This window comes from Vanellus vanellus, assembly GCF_965231255.1.
Source record: "Vanellus vanellus genome assembly, contig: HAP1_SCAFFOLD_53, whole genome shotgun sequence".
NCBI lineage: Eukaryota > Metazoa > Chordata > Aves > Charadriiformes > Charadriidae > Vanellus > Vanellus vanellus.
In genome coordinates, this window is record NW_028128477.1 from 1,113,998 (window position 1) to 1,132,067 (window position 18,070).

General features: G+C 52.0%; 1 protein-coding gene across 1 annotated transcript in view; it reads right to left on the bottom strand.

Moving 5' to 3' along the window:
• The window catches only part of LOC309684367 (olfactory receptor 14A16-like), a gene marked incomplete at both ends in the record, with an annotated part of 42,546 nt that extends 25,840 nt beyond the window's left edge, over positions 1-16,706 (bottom strand). Inside the window, one exon of the mRNA XM_082500291.1 lies at positions 16,562-16,706. Coding sequence (XP_082356417.1) covers positions 16,562-16,706 — 145 coding nt within the window. The remainder of the gene's footprint in view (positions 1-16,561) is intronic.
• Between the last annotated feature and the right edge of the window lie 1,364 nt (positions 16,707-18,070).

Consider the following 18,070-nt stretch of genomic DNA (forward strand, 5'->3'; position numbering starts at 1 on the left):
CCGCCAAGGCAAGCGCCACGTGCTCACAACGGTGGAAGCAAACACCGGACGGCTGGAAACACACCCTCTGCCCCATGCCACCGCCCTGAACAACTATCCTGGCCCTTGAAAAGCAAGTCTGATGGCGACATGGCACCCCAGAGAGAATTGAGTCAGACAGTGGGACTCATTTCCAAAAGGCCTCATAGACACCTGGGCCAAAGAGCATGGCATTGGGCGGGTGTATCACATCCCCTACCATGCACGAGCCTCCGGGAAAATGAAACAATACAACGGTCTGTTATAAACTACACTGAGAGCCATGGGTGGTGGGACCTTCAAAAGTCGGGATACACATTTGGCAAAGGCCACCTGGTTAGGGAACATTTGAGGATCTGAATATGTTCGGGAAGAGAGTCTGGATTATTCCTGACACAAGCAAAGGCAAAACTATCTGTGGGATAGCTTTTTTGTAAGGCCCTGAGTGCACTTGGTGGGTGATGCGGGAGGATGGGGATGATCGATGTGTTCCTCAAGGGGATTTGATTTTGGTGAGAATGGCCAATGAATCAAATTATATGATATTTATTGCTAAATTACCACTCTATGTCATCACTACTACAGGTGCTATATGCTCTATCTATGGCATTGCAGTGAAAGTGACCTAAATTAATGAAGAATGAACTTTGATGAAACTGAGCAAAGTGCAGAAGTGATGGAACCAGAAGTGGCTGCAGCAACTGGCACTCGGGAATTGTCTTGAGATCGACATCTTCAACCCACAGATGATGGGCATGGGCCCTGCCGGCTACACCAGCTGCGAGCTCCAGATGCAGCACGCAACAATTCAACATCACACACCACGTCTTCTGCCGGGAAAGACAGTTACAAGAGATGGAGCCCAAAGTCATGGACTAAATGAACTCAAGGGACATTTCAGTGGGATGGCCCATGGACTAAGGGCATGTTATCTGTGTGCATATATACATATATCAAAGACAGGAAAATGGTGGTGATTTATGGAAAAGTGTAAGACCTGGGCATGAGGTAGATGGTATAGAATAAGGGGCGGACGCTGTCCTGGTTTTGCCTGGGATAGAGTTAATATTCTTCCTGGTAGCTGCTCTGTTTTGGATTGACTATGAGAATAACATTGCTAACTCATATTGTTTTAGTTGTTGCTGAGTGATGCTTATATTAAGTCACGGACTTTTTCAACATCCCGTAGAAGGTGGGGGGGCACAGACAAGACAAGCTGGCCAAAGGAATGTTCCATCTCATAGACGTCATGCTCAGTATATAAATGGGAGTTGGCTTGAGGGAAGGAATCGGTGATCACTTCTCCAGACAGGCGGGGCAAATGATCATTGGGTGGTGACAGTAATATATTTTGCATCACTTTATTCTATATATACTTATTATTATTATTATTATTGATGTTGTTACTGCTAATGCTTTTATTTTCTGTTACTGTTCTATTAAACGATATTTATCTCAGCCCATGGTTGTTTTTTTTTTTTTTCCCTGCTTTTCCCTTTTCTTGCTATTCTACCTGAGACATCCCGTTTCATTTAAGAGCTGTTACCAGACCGGCCACATCTGACTCAGTGTTGTGCAAGGGTCAGACACAGTAGGATCAAGCCTTAGAACAAGTAGTATAAACCCAGAAAAATATCAATCAGCAGGGTTATGACAAGAGGAAAATTAGGCTCATGATCTAAGATAACCCCTGGGCAGTGTGCAGAGAAGGGGTGGCAGGTTATTGTCGGTGTAACAGCGTCCATTGGGTCAGTTTCAATACGGCATGCTTGAGCTCCTGGTTCCTCATACTGTAGATGAGGGGGTTCACTGCTGGAGGCACCACCGAGTACAGAAATGACACCACCAGTTCCAGAGATGGGGAGGAGATGGAGGGGGGCTTCAGGTGGGCAAACACTCCAGTGATGATAAATAGGGAGACCACGGCCAGGTGAGGGAGGCACGTGGAAAAGGCTTTGTGCCGTCCCTGCTGTGAGGGGATCCTCAGCACCACCCTCAGGATCTGCACATAGGACACCACAATGAAAACAAAACACCCAAAGACTAAACAGGCACTAACCACAATCAGCCCAACTTCCCTGAGGTAGGAGTGTGAGCAGGAGAGCTTGAGGATGTGGGGGATTTCACAGAAGAACTGGTGCAGGGCATTGCCCTGGCAGAGGGGCAGTGAAAATGTATTGGCCGTGTGCAGCACAGCATTGAGGAACCCACTGCCCCAGGCAGCTGCTGCCATGCGGACACAAGCTGTGCTGCCCAGGAGGGTCCCGTAGTGCAGGGGATGGCAGATGGCAACGTAGCGGTCATAGGCCATGATGGTGAGGAGAAAATACTCAGCTGAAATAAAAAAGAGAAAGAAAAAGAGCTGGACAGCACATCCTGCATAGGAGATGGCCCTGGTGTTCCAGAGGGAGTTTGCCATGGCTTTGGGGAGAGTGGTGGAGATGGATCCCAGGTCAAGAACAGAGAGGTTGAAGAGGAAGAAGTACATGGGGGTGTGGAGGTGGTGGTCGCAGGCGATGGCGGTGATGATGAGGCCGTTTCCCAGGAGGGCAGCCAGGTAGATGCCCAGGAAGAGCCCGAAGGTCAAGAGCTGCAGCTCTCGTGTTTCTGCAAACTCCATGAGGAGGAACTGTGTGATGGAACTGCCATTGGACATTTGCTGCTTCTGGGCAGGGGGACCTGTCCAAGGAGGAAAAGGCAGTGACAAACTCGGAGACTTCTCTGAGGAAATCCCCATGCCATTCCTCACAGAAATCCCCCTCCCACAGCTGAATGAGGAATGACCCAGCTCATTCCCAACCCCACAAACTCAATGACACACTCCCTTATCAGGTAAAATACTACTTCGACACCTACTTTCCATGAGGACACGTCTGGGGCAGGACTCCCAGAGTCAGAGGCAGAAGAGAAGCTGACCCGCACCCCCTCCCAACTCCTGAGATGCAGAGTTCAACAGAAGGATGGGGAAAGAGGAGAAATGTGTCTGTGCTCTGAAAAAAGGAAGCGAGGAGAGGGAGTCAGACAGGCGTGCAGTGAAGCCTTCTCCTCAGTGACAGTGTCTCCAGACAGAGAAACTGCAGGGCACTTGCTTTTATGTTGTGCATCACTTGTAGGACAATCACACGTCTCCTTGACTGGAGGTGCAGCTGCCGAGAAGGCATCTCGGGCTCTGGACCCTCTGGCTGTGAGGCGGGTGGGAGAGGAGAGCAGAGGCTTGCTGCGGAGAAGTTGTCTGAAGGTGAGGGTATGGCAGGAGGTGCCGGGATTCCCCCTGCTTGGGCATGTCTGGCAGCAGCTCCCTCTCTGTCCCTGCCCATGTCTGGGCTGCCAGGAGCTGCCCCTGCCTGGAGCTGCTTCTCTGCCAACGGGTCTCCTCCCTGCCAGTGCCCCAGAGCCCATCCCACCCGCTGTGTGCTCAGCTCTGCCCTGCAGACCCCTCCTGGCAGCACAGCGCTGCCCAGGGGCGTCTCTGGGTGTGCGGGGGCTCAGGAGGGCTTCAGGGAAGTGCTATCGAGAACGGGGGTCTCTGTGCCTTCTCCACAAAGGAGAACTCCATTCCCACCCCCCACTGCTCACCCAGCAGCCGAGAGGAGAAATCCCACAGCACAGAATTCTTCCCCTTCAGGGGAAAGGTGCCTCGATGTCCTTCTTCAAAAGGACTCTGTGCAAATGTCCTGGGGGTGATGGGGATCCGGGAGCAGCCCTGACCCACACAGGTCCATCTCAGCAACAGAAGGCATCTGCCTTGCTGGCCATCACTCTTTCCACCCACTGCTTCTCCCCACAGAAGCTCTGTGGGAGCTCCCCGGGCAGGTGCAGAGCTGACCCTGGCAGAGTCCCTGCCCCGGCACACAGCCACGGGATGCAGGGACCCTGATGGCAAGGACAGCCCTGCCCACCGCTGCCTGCACACCCCTATGCACACCTCCACAACCATCCCCGGCAGAAGGCAGCCCTCAGGCCCTGTCCCTCTCACCGGGCAGCAGGGAAGCCCTGCTCTGGAGCACATCCTCCTCCTCTACAGCACAGAAACTGAGAGAGTCCTCCTGACAGAGCCCAGAGCTCTCAGATGGACCAGCTTGAGGAGAACCCTCCAGGAACTGGAGCTGCATTGCCCGGCACCCTGAGACTTACCACGCAGAGGGCGGTGAAGATTTCTGCCCCAGTGAGCTCTCAGCGCCCCCCACTCCAGACTGCCGTTAAGCTCTCTCTGCCTCGAAGGTCTCCCCTCTCTGCCTGCAGGCAGTGCCCCCAGCCCTGCTCCTGGGCAGAGCTGTCTCTCTGCGGTGCTGCCCTCTTGCCAGGAGCTCCCTCCGGCCCAGCAGCCCGGCCCAGCTCAGCAGCAGAGGACCAGCCCACGGTGGCACTCTCTCTGTCCCCTCTGGCCTCCCTCAGAGATGTCCCTGGGGCTCCAGGGGAACCGCCTGTGAAAAAGGCTGATGCAATCTCTCATGTTCCCTCCCTCAGCTGCGCAGAGACACTTACTTCCAGCAGTGGTATTTCTCCCAGCAGAAGAAGAGCTGGCCATGAGTACCCCCTCTTCTTGTCCCATCAGTAGCACACACGAGGTCTTGGACTCTTGGTACCAGGAGTCCTTATGGCAAGTCACCGCTTGCCTGGTGCCACAGCTGGGGGGCTTCAGCCCAAACGTGCAGCAATGATCTCAGCCAGGGGCACAGACAGGACGAGCTGGAGCCGTTCCTGTGGCAGACAGAGCTGTGACATGGTGGCAGAGCTCAGTCCAGATGGTCTTCAAGGACAGCCTCCTCCAAGCTCTGCTGTAGTCCAGATCACAATTCAATCTAACCCCGAAAGGCAATTCAAGGGCACCAGTATGAGTGTTTACTCCTTCAGGAACAGTTCAAGGAGAAACAAAGCCACTGTGTGGCCACTGCTGAGTTTCATAGAGCGGGTGGAGCTATATCGGAGATTCTCTACATCCTCTTTGCCTCAGTCTGCCCCAGCAAGGTCTCCCAGGGCTCTGTGACTCGGGGCAGGAATCTGGAGGAACGCCACCAGCAGTGGATTGTTCCCAAGTCACCTTAACTAAGACAATCCTTACCAGTCTATGGGACAGGAGGGGTGGCAGCTGAGGGAGATGACAGGGTAAACCAATGTCCCAGCATGTCCAATGACACTCCGTAATCATTGAAAGGCCATGGAGGTTGAGGGAGGGAACTCCCTGATGACTGGCAGCATCCAAATATTGCATGCTCTTTTAAAAAAACGGCCAACCGATAAATAGGGGAAGTTGTGCCCCAGAGTGTGTCCGCTCAGAACCCATTTGTGGGTGTCTGAAACCCTGGATTTACCCAGGACAGCTTGTGTCCCACCGTTCTCTGCTTCCTGTGATGGAAGAACAGGATTGCTCAGCGCAGGGAGAGCAGTGCTGGTCTTTTAAGTTGGAAGTCAGCATAGTTTTCAGCATCTTCCCCCACAATATGCTTGTGCCCGAATTAGGATGTCATGGCTTGCATGGGTGCATAAGGAGATGGGTAACTAACCAGACCGCTGTTTCGGCTCAGAGGTGTGTGGTCAATGTGTGGTACTCTGCCTTGAGGCATCTAGCTTGAAAGCTCCTGCAAGGGTCTGTCCTGCCACCTGCCCTGTTTATCATGTTTTTAAGGACCTGGAGAAGACTCAAGTGTTCTTTTTCATAGGATTTGCAGACACTACTCTGGCGGGAAGGGCTGGCATGCCAAAGGACATAGACAGGCCAGAGGGATGGGCCAAAAGTAATATCATGATGTCCGATAAAGAGAACTCTGAAGTCCTGCCCTTGAGGTGCACTAACCCCGAGCAATGACAGAGGGCAGGGGCGGTGTGGCTGGGTGGCAGCTTTGCGGGAAAGGCTCTGCTGGTCCTTCAGTTTCATTAGGCAAAACAGGAGCAGGGGGCAAAGAAGGCCAACAGCATCCTTTGCTTCTCTTTCCATTCCCTGAAATCCCGAGTGCTTCTCTTTTATTCTCCTTATGCCCTCCCAAAAGAACAGCCCACCTGTGCTGGTTTGAGGCGAAACAGAACCCATTTTCTGTTCAGTAATTTGACTTTGCAGCCAAGCCTCCTCGAACTAACTGAACTCTCTGAAATTTAATGCATATTGTCCATAAGCTGTTGGCTCTCAGAGTGACAAAACCTGATCATCTATAATTTATGCCAAGGCATGGTATGCAGAGAGGCTCTTGCTTAGACTTTTTGCTATAACAACCAAGGGCAGCTCACTTTGTTATATGCCCCGTTGGAGGGTCGGAAGCCATAAAGTGTAGAGGGGTCACACCTTTGGATAGGAGCGGAGATGAGAAGTGACCCAAAACTGACTAACTTATCTAAACTGACAAGTCCTTTCTCTCTCTCCCTCCTCTCCTTGGAAAGAGAGGTGAGGGAGAGCATCTGTCGTTTGTTGCAGTGGCCAGGCCGGCCCAAACCACGACAAGGGTGAAGGAACTGCACTGTTGGAATGAAGGCAGTCCTTGCTCCTGCACACAGAATTCCAGCCACAAGTAGCTCTGTGCTCATTTAATATTTGGTTGGCTGCCTCGAGGAATTGCCCCTGACACACCCTTGGCTGGGCTCAAACAGCATTTTGTCTGGGAAGCTCTCCTAATGAACAGCCTCATCCCAACTTCATTGCGTGGTCTGTAAATGGAGAGGCAAGCCCTGCAGTCAAAGTGGAAGGTTTGTGGGTGATGGTGGTGACTGAAATGACCCACAATGCATCTTTGGTGTGGCTTTCTGGATGCTCAGAACCAATGGACCTCTGAAGGAAAGTCAATCTGGAATTGGAGCTTACAGAAAACACATTTAAAACTCTTTTCTACTGAGTCGCTTGGAGCAGCAAAATTCCTGTTAGTGTTTGCCTGTGTAAAGGCTGTATGGGAAGTGCACAGCATAAAACAGACCATGCAGCTTGAGCTAAAATATGCGTTAAGGAGGAAAAGGATGTTACAAACTCAATAAGCAGGTGATTGAACCAGGGCAATGCCCTAGGAGATCCCACTGTCTTAAAGTAGCAGATCCTACTTCTCCAGCCTGTCAAGTTTACGTTAGTCATGGCAAAGTGAAAAAGGAAGCCGGTGCCATTGGAACCCTGTGGTGTGCCATGTATGATTCACAGGATCTCCTGAGAGAAATGGATGACGAGGTAAAGAATGTGAAAAAAAGACACCCGTAAATTGAAGGAGGAGGAATTTCCCAAAATAAAGACAATCATCTTAATCAAAGTTTGATAGGAAGATCTCAGGGTAAACAGACATAGACCCTGGTTACAAATCAAACAGCTGGACTTACAAGTTGGACAAGCACAAGATTTAGAAACAGAACTAAAGGTTTTAGAAACTGAGCTACAGAAAGCTGGAACAGCAGCTCAGCTTCCAGCAGAGTAACATATAGTCATGAACAGAAGTCACAATCAATGCAGCGCACTCCCCTCAGTCTGGGAATTCAAGAGTATGTCTTGGACAAGATCCATAGGGTCTACTGGGAAGGCCCAGGTTCTTGTGGGCTGGCACCAGGGATCCTGGAGTGCTTGCCAGCAGATTCTTGGGGATAACGCACAGCTGAAGTGGCCATTGGGAATAGGAGAAACTTGGCCCTATTATTAGAGGACGCATGAACATGCACGGACCCTCTTCATGTATGGCAAACTCAGGCTAAATAACTCCAGAGTAGAGTCACTTTGTTATAGTCACTTTGAGTGGCTATGAGAGAGCCCATCGTCTTGACCCAAGGTGGGAAAATGTCATCTTCCAACCAGGGCAATGAAAGGAATTAATGTGAAAAGACCCATCAAGTCAACCTGCATCATAAGGGAAAGCAAATTTTCCTTTTCTAAAACAGACAGAAGCCCCCCCTTGCAAAACCAACATGGTTGGTCACCACTGCCAATCTGCTGCTTTAACTGCTCCACACCATAGAGTCTGATCTCAGTACTGACTTTACCACAAGAATTATGCATGAGCACTGCAAATCCTAAATGTAAGATGTGCCACCCTGTCTCTGGCAACCCGTGGGGCAGAGGAGAGGCAAAAGCCAGTAACGGGGTTTGGATGTTGAAGGTGGGGTCCAGCAGAGATGAGGAGTCAAGGGAGTGGATGGGGAGAGATAGGCAAAGGTGAGACAAGTTCTGATCTTGATTGTGAGGCCACTACAGTTGTAGGAGCATGACTGTGCAGCAGCTGGCCCCAGCAGTTTGGGGACAAGAGGTTTATCACAAAACCGCTCTTCCCAGCAGAGCCAAGATAGGGGCAGAGGGAAAGGGGAGTGGCAGGCCAAGGGGAGATGGCTGGCATGGTGATGATTCTGAGGGCACTTCCACAGCAGCAGCCTGGTTGGCCCTCAGGAGACATGCTGGCCAGCAGTCATTCTGAGGTTATCCAGCGCATCAGAGTCCCCACCCGAGAGGAACCCCATCCTTGGGGAGGGGAGGGGGTGAGGCAGGTGGAAGAGGCCCACCTGGGTTCTGATCCTGGGGGCACCTCTGTTACAGCAACCTGACCAACCATGGCAGACGGAAGGGCAGGTGGGGCTCATGGCCACCTGGCTCAGGACGAGCCCTGACACTGGCAGAAAATCTTCTCCTTATCTCCAGGTTGAACATCCCCTCTTTCACCCAACACTTCTCTTTCATCCTCTTAATATGCACCAGAGGTGGAGAGCCAATCTCTGTATTTTTTTGACCTCCTCCTAGGTTCTGACAGGCTGCAAGGAGGTCCCCGTAACCCTTCTTTCTGCTCTTGACCTTCCTTGCAACCACTGGCTCAAGGGGAGCTTTGCCTTCCTAAAAACAATGACGTCAACAGAGATAAGTTTCTTCCTTGTAATGTCCTTGCTGTCACCTCCGGGCAGCTGCTTCATGGCCCCTGTCAGAGCCAGCCTCGTCCCTCTACTCACCCAGCCTCCCTGCACCCACCCCCGCCCCCAAATGCATTATCATCACGGGAAGACTTGTGGTACACAAAGAGGTTTCTAGGGCAATCAAAACCATGCTCAGTGGAGAGAGGGAAACAAGGGTGGGCTCTTTGTGTGCTGTATTATGTTAGTGTAAGATATCTACCCATATAGACACACAGCAAAAATGGATCCTTCCAAGAGCTGGTCTGACACCTTCCATGTATCCAGAACCTGGCCCCGGGATCCCCTCGTCCCCCTGCTCGACCTCAGGCACAGACAAGCACATGCTCACACAAATGGCTCTCTCCAGCACAGAGTCAAAGAATCATTGAGGCCAGAAACCAGTCAGCGTCCAACTTCTCTGGGCTGCCCCTTCATGCTCCATTTTAGTCAGGACCTCCTTTCTCACCCATGCCAGGCTCCTGACAGCTTTGACAGACTTCCTATATGATGGGGTGGACTGTTCTGGAGCTGCAAGAGTCCATCCTTGACTAGCAAAGAGCTTTCTTCTCCACAGGGCCCTATCCCATGGGATTCTTCTGATCAGGTCCCTCAGAAGGCCAAAGCCTGCTCTCCTGAAGTCCCCCTCTTGGCCTTGTTCCCTTCTTTCAGGAGCCTCAACTCTACCTTCTCATCCCTGACTGTGACATCCCTGACAGTGGGAGATGGGAATTTGTTTTCTCCACTCTGGAGCAGGCACAAAGACCCCAGTTCTCGTTAGCATTTGTCTGAGCCTCTTCTTATCCCCTTGGCATGCAGAGATGTCCCTGGGCAGTGCCCTGCTGCCAGGAGGGATCTGCAGGGCAGAGCTGAGCACACAGCGGGAGGGATGGGGTCAGTGAGCACTGGCAGGGAGGAGATGTTGGGACAGAGAAACAGCTCCCGGCAGGGACAGCTCCAGGCAGCAGAGACGTGGGCAGGGAGTCGGAGGGACCTGCTCCCACAAACACCCTGGGAGAGGGCACTTGGGCACCCTCCCTGCCATCCCCTGCAGCGCAGACACCCACTCTGAAGGAACGCCCTGGTCTCCTCTTCCACCCAGCACAGCCCAACCCTCTGTCCTTCTATTGCCTCCTCACAGAAACACTCCTGGCATTTCTCCACATTTCCCCTTCTGCCTCTGCTCCCCTTGTTGGTATCACCGGAGTTTCTGGGGTTGGGTTGGATTCAGCCGTGAAAAATATCTGTGGTTGCTGCTATGCGGATGCTTCCATGGGAGTAAAATGTCCTCCTAATCTGCACAGTCAGGGTGATACAAATGAGCTAAGTCGCCCTTCAGGACATCCCATCTTTAGGACATTCCACTCTTTCCAATGAGGTCCTACTGGGCTGAATCCAGCTGGGCTCCTGAAGAGCACAGCTCACCCATGGCATCTCTCTGATATCCAGCAGCCCCATGACAAAGGGAATAGAGAGAAATGAGAAGTCTGTCCAAATGTATTGATGCGTTTTCCTCTATGAAGAGCCCTCCATATCCTGATGGACCAAATGTGCAATGGAAATTCCATGACAGATTCCATCTTCTTGACGTTCCTGAACACACAGAAACTGCAGCTATTGTACTTCTGGCTCTTCCTGGGCAGCTACCTGGCTGCCCTCCTGGGAAACGGCCTCATCATCACCGCCATCACCTGCGACCACCGCCTCCACACCCCCATGTACTTCTTCCTCCTCAACCTCTACCTCATAGACCTGGGTTGTATCTCCACCACTCTCCTCAAAGCCATGGTCAATTCCCTCTGGAACACCAGGGCCATCTCCTATGCAGGATGTGCTGATCAAACCTTACTTTTCAGTTTCTTCATTTCAGCTGAGTATTTTCTCCTCACCATCATGGCCTATGACCGCTACGTTGCCATCTGCCATCCCCTGCACTACGGGACCCTCCTGGGCAGCAGAGCTTGTGTCCACATGGCAGCAGCTGCCTGGGGCAGTGTTTTTCCCTATGCTGTGCTGCACACGGCCAATACACTTTCACTGCCCCTCTGCCAGGGCAATGCCCTGCACCAGTTCTGTGAAATCCCCCACATCCTCAAGCTCTCCTGCTCACGTTCCTACCTCAGGGAAGTTGGCTTATTGCTTTTAGTGCCTTTCTATTTTTGGTGCCTTTTTTTTTTTCCCCCTCATGCTTTCTTATGTGCAGATCTTGAGAGTGGTGCTGAGGATGCCCTCTGAGCAAGGGCGACACAAAGCCTTCTCCACATGCCTCTGTCACCTGGCTGTTTGTCTGTCAGTACTGCCATCTTTGCCTGAAGTCCCCCTCCATCTCCTCCCCAGCCCTGCATGTGGTGATGGCTGGTTGTCATTTGGTGGTACCTCCAACACTGAAGCCCCTCATCAAGAGTGTGAGGATCCAGGAGCTCAAGGATGACCTTAGGAAACTGACTGGAAATTTTTCGGTAGCCATAGACTACCTATGTGCTTCTACAAAGGATTCCCACTGTATGTCATGACCAAATAAGACTGTTTCTTTATATTTTTTTTCCACTTGTGATGATTTTGTATTCAAAGAAATGTCATTATTAATCTCTTCCTACTTACGTATCCACACATCTTGTTTGACCCAGAGACTTCTGTAAATGGGGATCCAGTGTCTCATTGCATTTAATAAAAAAAAAATAATAATTACCTTGCATCAACTTCTTTGCCTAAGAACCCTTCTTAACACAGCAGGAAGGAATGGGAAGTGAAAACACCTTTCTGGCTGTACCAGCCTGGGGAAGGCTGCCCTGTCCCTGGAGCAGTAAGAGCATCCCCCAGACATTCAAGCTCTCCTGCTCAGACTCCTGCCTCAGGGAAGTTTTGGTACTTGTGGATGGCCTCTGTATGGCCTTTGGGTGTTTTATATTCATTCTTTTCTTCTGTATGCAGATCTTGAGGGATGTGCTGAGGATCCCCTCTGAGCAGGGACGGCACAAAGCCTTGTACAGGTGCCTGCCCCACCTGGTCGTGCTCTCTCTGTCAGCACTTTGCTGACCAGAAGGCCCTCCCCATCCCTTGATTTGGTGGTGGCAGTCCTGTACTCTGTGGTACCTCCAGCTGTGACCCCCTTTTCTACAGCATGAGGAATGAGAAGCTGAAGCAGGGCAGTAGGAAAGTGATTTCACGGATGTTTGTCAAGAGTGGTAACATTTCACCCACAGTCCAGGAATGAATCCTGGGTTATCCCATTCCAGACCTGTTTGTTGTTTGTGTGGCTTATCCTTTCCCTTATCTACCTTGCCATTATTGGCATCATTTTCATTATCATTATCAGCATTTTTATTTTTGCCATGAATAATCTTTTGTGATAATCGGTGGTTATGATGATCCCCCACAATTGTTTAGATTCAGCGTACTTCTAGCAAGGAATGAACCCACGCTGTCTCACCTGGAGCCCATATATATGTACATCTAACACTGTGGAAGAGCTGAAGTTCTCTTCGTTGGTCTGTAATACAACGTGATTTCCCAAGTGCACTGCCTGAAATCTCAGCTCTGCTCTCAAAGCTGGTGCCAAGAAGAGGCTCACCTCAAATAGGCCTCTTTCTCCTTGGATTAAGCAAAGAGGTCAACCTTGTGATCCGTTCTCCTGGTTTGAGTGAGACAGGACTAAATTCTCTTTTAATACTTGGGAAGACTGCACTTTTAGAAGGCTCTGGGTTCTGAATTTGTCAATATATATACTTTATAGCCAACTATGGTGTGGGGGTTTCAAGGTCTCAATGTTTTCGAGCTTGCCGGGTGCAGGGATGAGGAGGAGCGAGTCCCGAGCACTTGACCCGAGCTGCCAACAGGATTATTTCATACCATGAGCATTGTCACATTCAATATAAAGTTTGTTGTGAAGTGCCCTCTCTCCCTTGATGGCTGCCATCCTGAGAACTTCATGCCCTGGTGCCAGAGCCCTGAGCCCTTCCCTTCCTCCTGAAGCCGCAGCGCCCACAGTGTCCCACATTTGCTGTCCACTGCTGGGAGTGCACAGCTTCCTACGGTTATAGTTGGCTGAGTATAATCCTGGTATATTTTGTATTGGTATTGGTATATTTGGTTGGACCCCACCGCGCTTTTCCACTTCTGACCCTCCAACGGGGCAAATAACAACGTTGGTTGGCCTTGGTTGTTATAGCAATAAGTATAAGCAAGATCCTCTCTGCACACCATGCCTGGGCATCAACTATAAAGGTCTGATCACTATGAGAGCAAATAGTGTCTGCACAATACGCTGTTAATTTCAGCAGTTAGAAGAGACCCGGCTAAGAAGCAAAGTTACTGAAGAAAATGGTCCCTGTTATACCTCAAACCGGGACACCAGCTCTCTCTGGGTGACCTCTTGCATCACAGCTCTACCTTTCCAGGGAAATTGCTTCTTCCTTATGTCCAGTCTCCACTTTCCCAGCTGCACTTTGTAGCAGTTTTGCTCTCTCCTGCTTTGTCCCACTTCCAAGGAAAGCTCAAAAATCTGAGGAAGCACCCTCCAGGCAGGTGACCTCACTCATCAGCCTTCTTGTGGCCTTTCACTTGACCAGACAGAAGTAACCTCACCATGATCTTCTAAACCATGTGACTACTGCTGGCCTTTCAGCTTCTTGGAAAGACACAAACAAGCCATCTGCCTGCTGCTGTCCCATCAGGTACTCAGGCAGAAGGGACATGCCAGCCCACATCCACGTCCTCTTCTTGGATGGGGCTCCACCGTACAGGGGGATTATAAGGACATTCAACAACGTTGGCCCAAATGCTAATCACTGAGGGATTCTTGTTATGACTGGCTTCAGGCAGGACTTTGTACCGCTGTTGACTTTTGTGCCTGATCATCTAGCCAACTTCCCTCCTACCAGACCATCCACTGCTTCAGTCCAGAGAGCATCAATCTGGCCATAAGGAGACTGTGGGAGATGATGTCAAAGGCCGTGCACAAGGCCAGGTACACAACATGCCCTTGTTTCCCCTAACCATCCTGGTCCAGCAATGCCTTTCTTCTCCTTCCAGTGCCTGGAGACGGCTGCGGGAGGACATACCCCACCACCTTCTAAGGGACTGAGGAAGGCACACCACCTTGTAATTCTCCCAATCCTCACCCCTGCCCTTCTTGAAGATGGGTTTGACATCTGCTTTTTCCAAGGACCCCGGAACCTGTCTGGCTGCTCTGGCACTTTTGAGGGCACAATCCAGAGTCACAGGACAGGGTGATGGAGCAGAGAGGAGCACTTGCAATGAGCCTGTCCACGGCAGCTGAGATGACTGTCCCTGGGACAGTGGGGATTTGTTTGTGAGGTCACACACAGAAATGTCAGAGCTCTGTCGGGTGCCCACACCTCAGCTGGCCTCGGGCACTTCTCATACACACATGGGTGATCAGAGACACGAGTCCTTCCCTTGCCCGTGCAGAAGCAATGCACTGCAGAGGTCACAGTGTCTCTCTGACCTCCTGCAGTCAACCCTAGAGGCTGGGAGGCACCACAGCCCTGCAGTGTGTCGCCATGCTCTGCACTCCTCATGAGGAATGGACACGGGGACCTCGGTTCAAGGAAGCACATCCCAGTGCTGCATCCAGCTGTTTCCCCAGGGGATGTTACACTCCAAGTGAAGTGACCTCGTCTGTCCCACACGCCTTCATGGCAGCCCCAGGAATAGCTGATGGCATTTGTGCTCACACGTGTCCATCTCCCCACACGCACAAGATGTGCATGCTTAAGTCTCATCTGTACAATGCAAAGATGGACCTTGTCTTTGGTGTCCCTCTGTGGAGGGACAAAGAACCTCTCTGAGGTGGGATGAGAGTCCAGTGCTGGAAATGGAGGTTGTTTTTGGCTGGCCCATGATGGTGGCCCTGGGGCAACTTCCCCGGGGCGTCCAGTGGGCACAGGCACAGCCCAGACCCTGCTCTGCTGGTCCCTCATGTCTCGCGCAGGAGCCCAGATGCGCCAGGACACTGCTGTGTGCCCCCACCCTGCACACTCCCACACTTCAGCTCTTCCCTGGGGTTTTCCTCTCTGAGGCACTTGCCAGCCCCGCCAGCCCACACCCTCCCTGAATCTGGCCACCTCCTGCCCTCTCCCCAGCACAGACCAGCAGAGACAACCCCATTGGGAATGGTCCCACAGCAGGATGTGCAGGCCAGTGAGACTGTCCACCCAGCCGGCATGCTGAGGAGACCTCCACCCCAGGCAGCTTGCAGCCCCAGCTGCCAAACGTCCTCCCAGGATGGCATGAGAGAATTGGCCCAGGGCACCCTCAGGAAGGCCCTTTGGCCCCAGGGACAGGCAGCCTGCCCCGAGCTGCCCCACCGCAGCAAAGGGTTCCTCTTGCCATGGCTGCCCTGCACACACGTGGTGCCCTGCTCTTCTCCCACCACAGCCCATCTCCCCTCAGAGCCTTTTCCCGAGAGAGCTCATCCGTGCTGGCCTGGCCAGCCACTCCTGCACCCCCTCCCCAGGCGTCCCACAGCCCCCGAGCTGGTGGTGCGTCTCTGCAGAGCCGGGGGCTGTGGTGCCCAGGGCCATGCTGGTCAGGCTGGGAGGCAGACCCAGCTCAGATGGCTCCTGCCCCCTCCACCTCAGCACACAGATGAGGCCCCTGCAGCTCCAGAGAAGGTCTCAGAGAAGGGATCTCAGACACAAAACTCAGTGCAGAGTCCTTTATTTTGTTTAAACACACAGAGAGAGGAGCTCCTTATTTATACAAAGTCTCTGGATCAAACAAGACAGGCAGATCCTGACATAGAAATAAGATAAAGGATGACTCTGTTCTTTTGTTGACAGCATTAGTATAGCCCAGAAAAGCTAAAACCCAAAGAAATGAAAGGAAAAAAACCTAGCAAAGAAAGTCTGGGCCTGTAATGAGTTACATGATGAGTGATATGTAGAAGAAAATGTGCAGTTCATTGCTGCTTCTGAAAAGAAACCAGTCATCCATTTTCTTAGAGCATCCTTGAGTTCCTGGTTCCTCATGCTGTAGATGAGGGGGTTCATAGCTGGAGGCACCACTGAGTACAGGAATGACACCAACAGGTTCAGGGATGGGGAGGAGACAGAGGAGGGCTTCAGATAGGCAAACATGGCAGTGATGAGAAAGAGGGAGACCACGGCCAGGTGAGGGAGGCACGTGGAAAAGGCTTTGTGCCTTCCCTGCTCAGAGGGGATCCTCAGCACTGCCCTCAAGATCTGCACATAGGACACCACAATGAAAACAAAACACCCAAAGGCTAAACAGGTGCTAACAACAAGAAGCCCAACTTCCCTGAGGTAAGCATCTGAGCAGGAGAGCCTGAGGATGTGGGGGATTTCACAGAAGAATTGGTTCATAACATTGCCCTGGCAGAGGGGGAGTGAAAATGTATTGGCCGTGTGAAGGAGAGCATAGAGAAACCCACTGGCCCAGGCAGCTGCTGCCATGCGGACACAAGCTCTGCTGCCCAGGAGGGTCCCGTAGTGCAGGGGTTGGCAGATGGCAATGTAGCGGTCATAGGCCATGATGGTGAGAAGAGAAAACTCTGCTGAAATGAAAAAGACAAAGAAAAAGAGCTGGACAGCACATCCTGCATAGGAGATGGCCCTGGTGTCCCACAGAGAATTGGCCATGGCTTTGGGGAGAGTGGTGGAGATGCAGCCCAGGTCCAGAACAGAGAGGCTGAGGAGGAAGAAGTACATGGGGGTGTGCAGGCGGTTGTCACAGGCGATGGCGGTGATGATGAGGCCGTTTCCCAGGAGGGCAGCCAGGTAGATGCCCAGGAAGAGCCAGAAGGTCAAGAGCTGCAGCTCCCGTGTGTCTGCGAACGCCAGGAGGAGGAAGTGGGTGATGGAGCTGCTGTTGGACATCTGATCCCTTTGTTCATGAGGTTCTGCCAAAGGAGGAAAACACACTCACAGGTTAGGACTGCTCTGAGCACATCTCTTCACATTCCTGTGTCCCATTCTCCTCTGTCCTTCCCAAACACACATTGCCTTCCTCCTTCCTTTTAGGACTTCCTTTTGACTACCCCAAGTTCTGAGCTCTGCTTTGTGCTGGCCAAACACGACATGAGGAGGAGGCTTCTGCCCATGGTCTCCGGAGCAGTCACCCCTGCTCGACAGCAGTGGGCATCTGGGAAAGGTGGGGCAGCTTCTGAAAGTCGCCGTTTGCCTCATCGGTAATCCCTGTGTCATGAAGACAAGCTGGTCAGCATTTTCCAGCAGGAGAATGCCAGGGAAACTCCCACAAGTGCTCAAAGTGCAGTGATCTCAGCAGAGCCAGCTCACCCCCCAGCTCCACACTGCATTTTCCACAGCCCCACAGGTTTGGGTGGTTTGAAGGACTTTGGTCCCACGGACACAGCTGCATGGCAATGTTGGCGTGTGAGCCACACCTGAACCCCCTCTTACTAGAGAGTATGGATGTAAGAACAAGAGCAGCATGGACAGGAGGGGAAGGTGGAGAAATGCTCCTGCTGAGAGAAGACAGAGACCCATAGAACTAAGGAGTTTCTCCTCCTTGGTGTGTGGCTGCTGAGGAGGCACCTCAGCCAGAAACCCCACAGCCTTGATGTCAGAAGCTCTGCTGGGCGAGAGAGGAGGCCAGTAGAAGGCGCCCTCATTACAGGAGATGGCAGGAAGGTGCCCGAATCACCCTCCCAAGGCACATGGGAGCTGTTCCCTCTCTTTCCCAGCCCAGGGCTCTGCTGCCTGGAGCTGTCCCTGCTGGGAGCTCTTTCTCTGGCAGCGCGTCTCCTCGCCGGCAGTGCACACAGAACCCATCACAGATGCTGTGTGCTCAGCTCTGTCCCGCAGACACCTCCTGGCAGCAGAACACTGCCCAGGAGCATTTCTGTGGGTGCAGGCTCTGACAGGAACATCTGACCAACGCTGATAAGGCTGGAAAGGTGATGCTGGGTGCTCTCTGTAAGCTGTAGCATATGGATTTTTCTTACTCCCTGATTTATTCACCTCTAAGTGAAAAAGATTTGGAGGCTCTGTGCCTTCTGAAGAACGGGGAGACAAATCTCCACGTCTCACTCCCCACACAAAAAAAAAAAAAAAAAAAGCAGAAGACTGAAAGCACAAACTCCTTCGCTTTCAGGTAGCCCCTGCCTTGAGGTTCTTCTTGAAAAGTTTCCTCTGCCACTGCCCTTCAGCTGTGAGCAGCCCTGACCCACGCAGTTCTCTCTCGGCAACACCAGGACCCTGCCATGCAAGGAGTTGCTCCT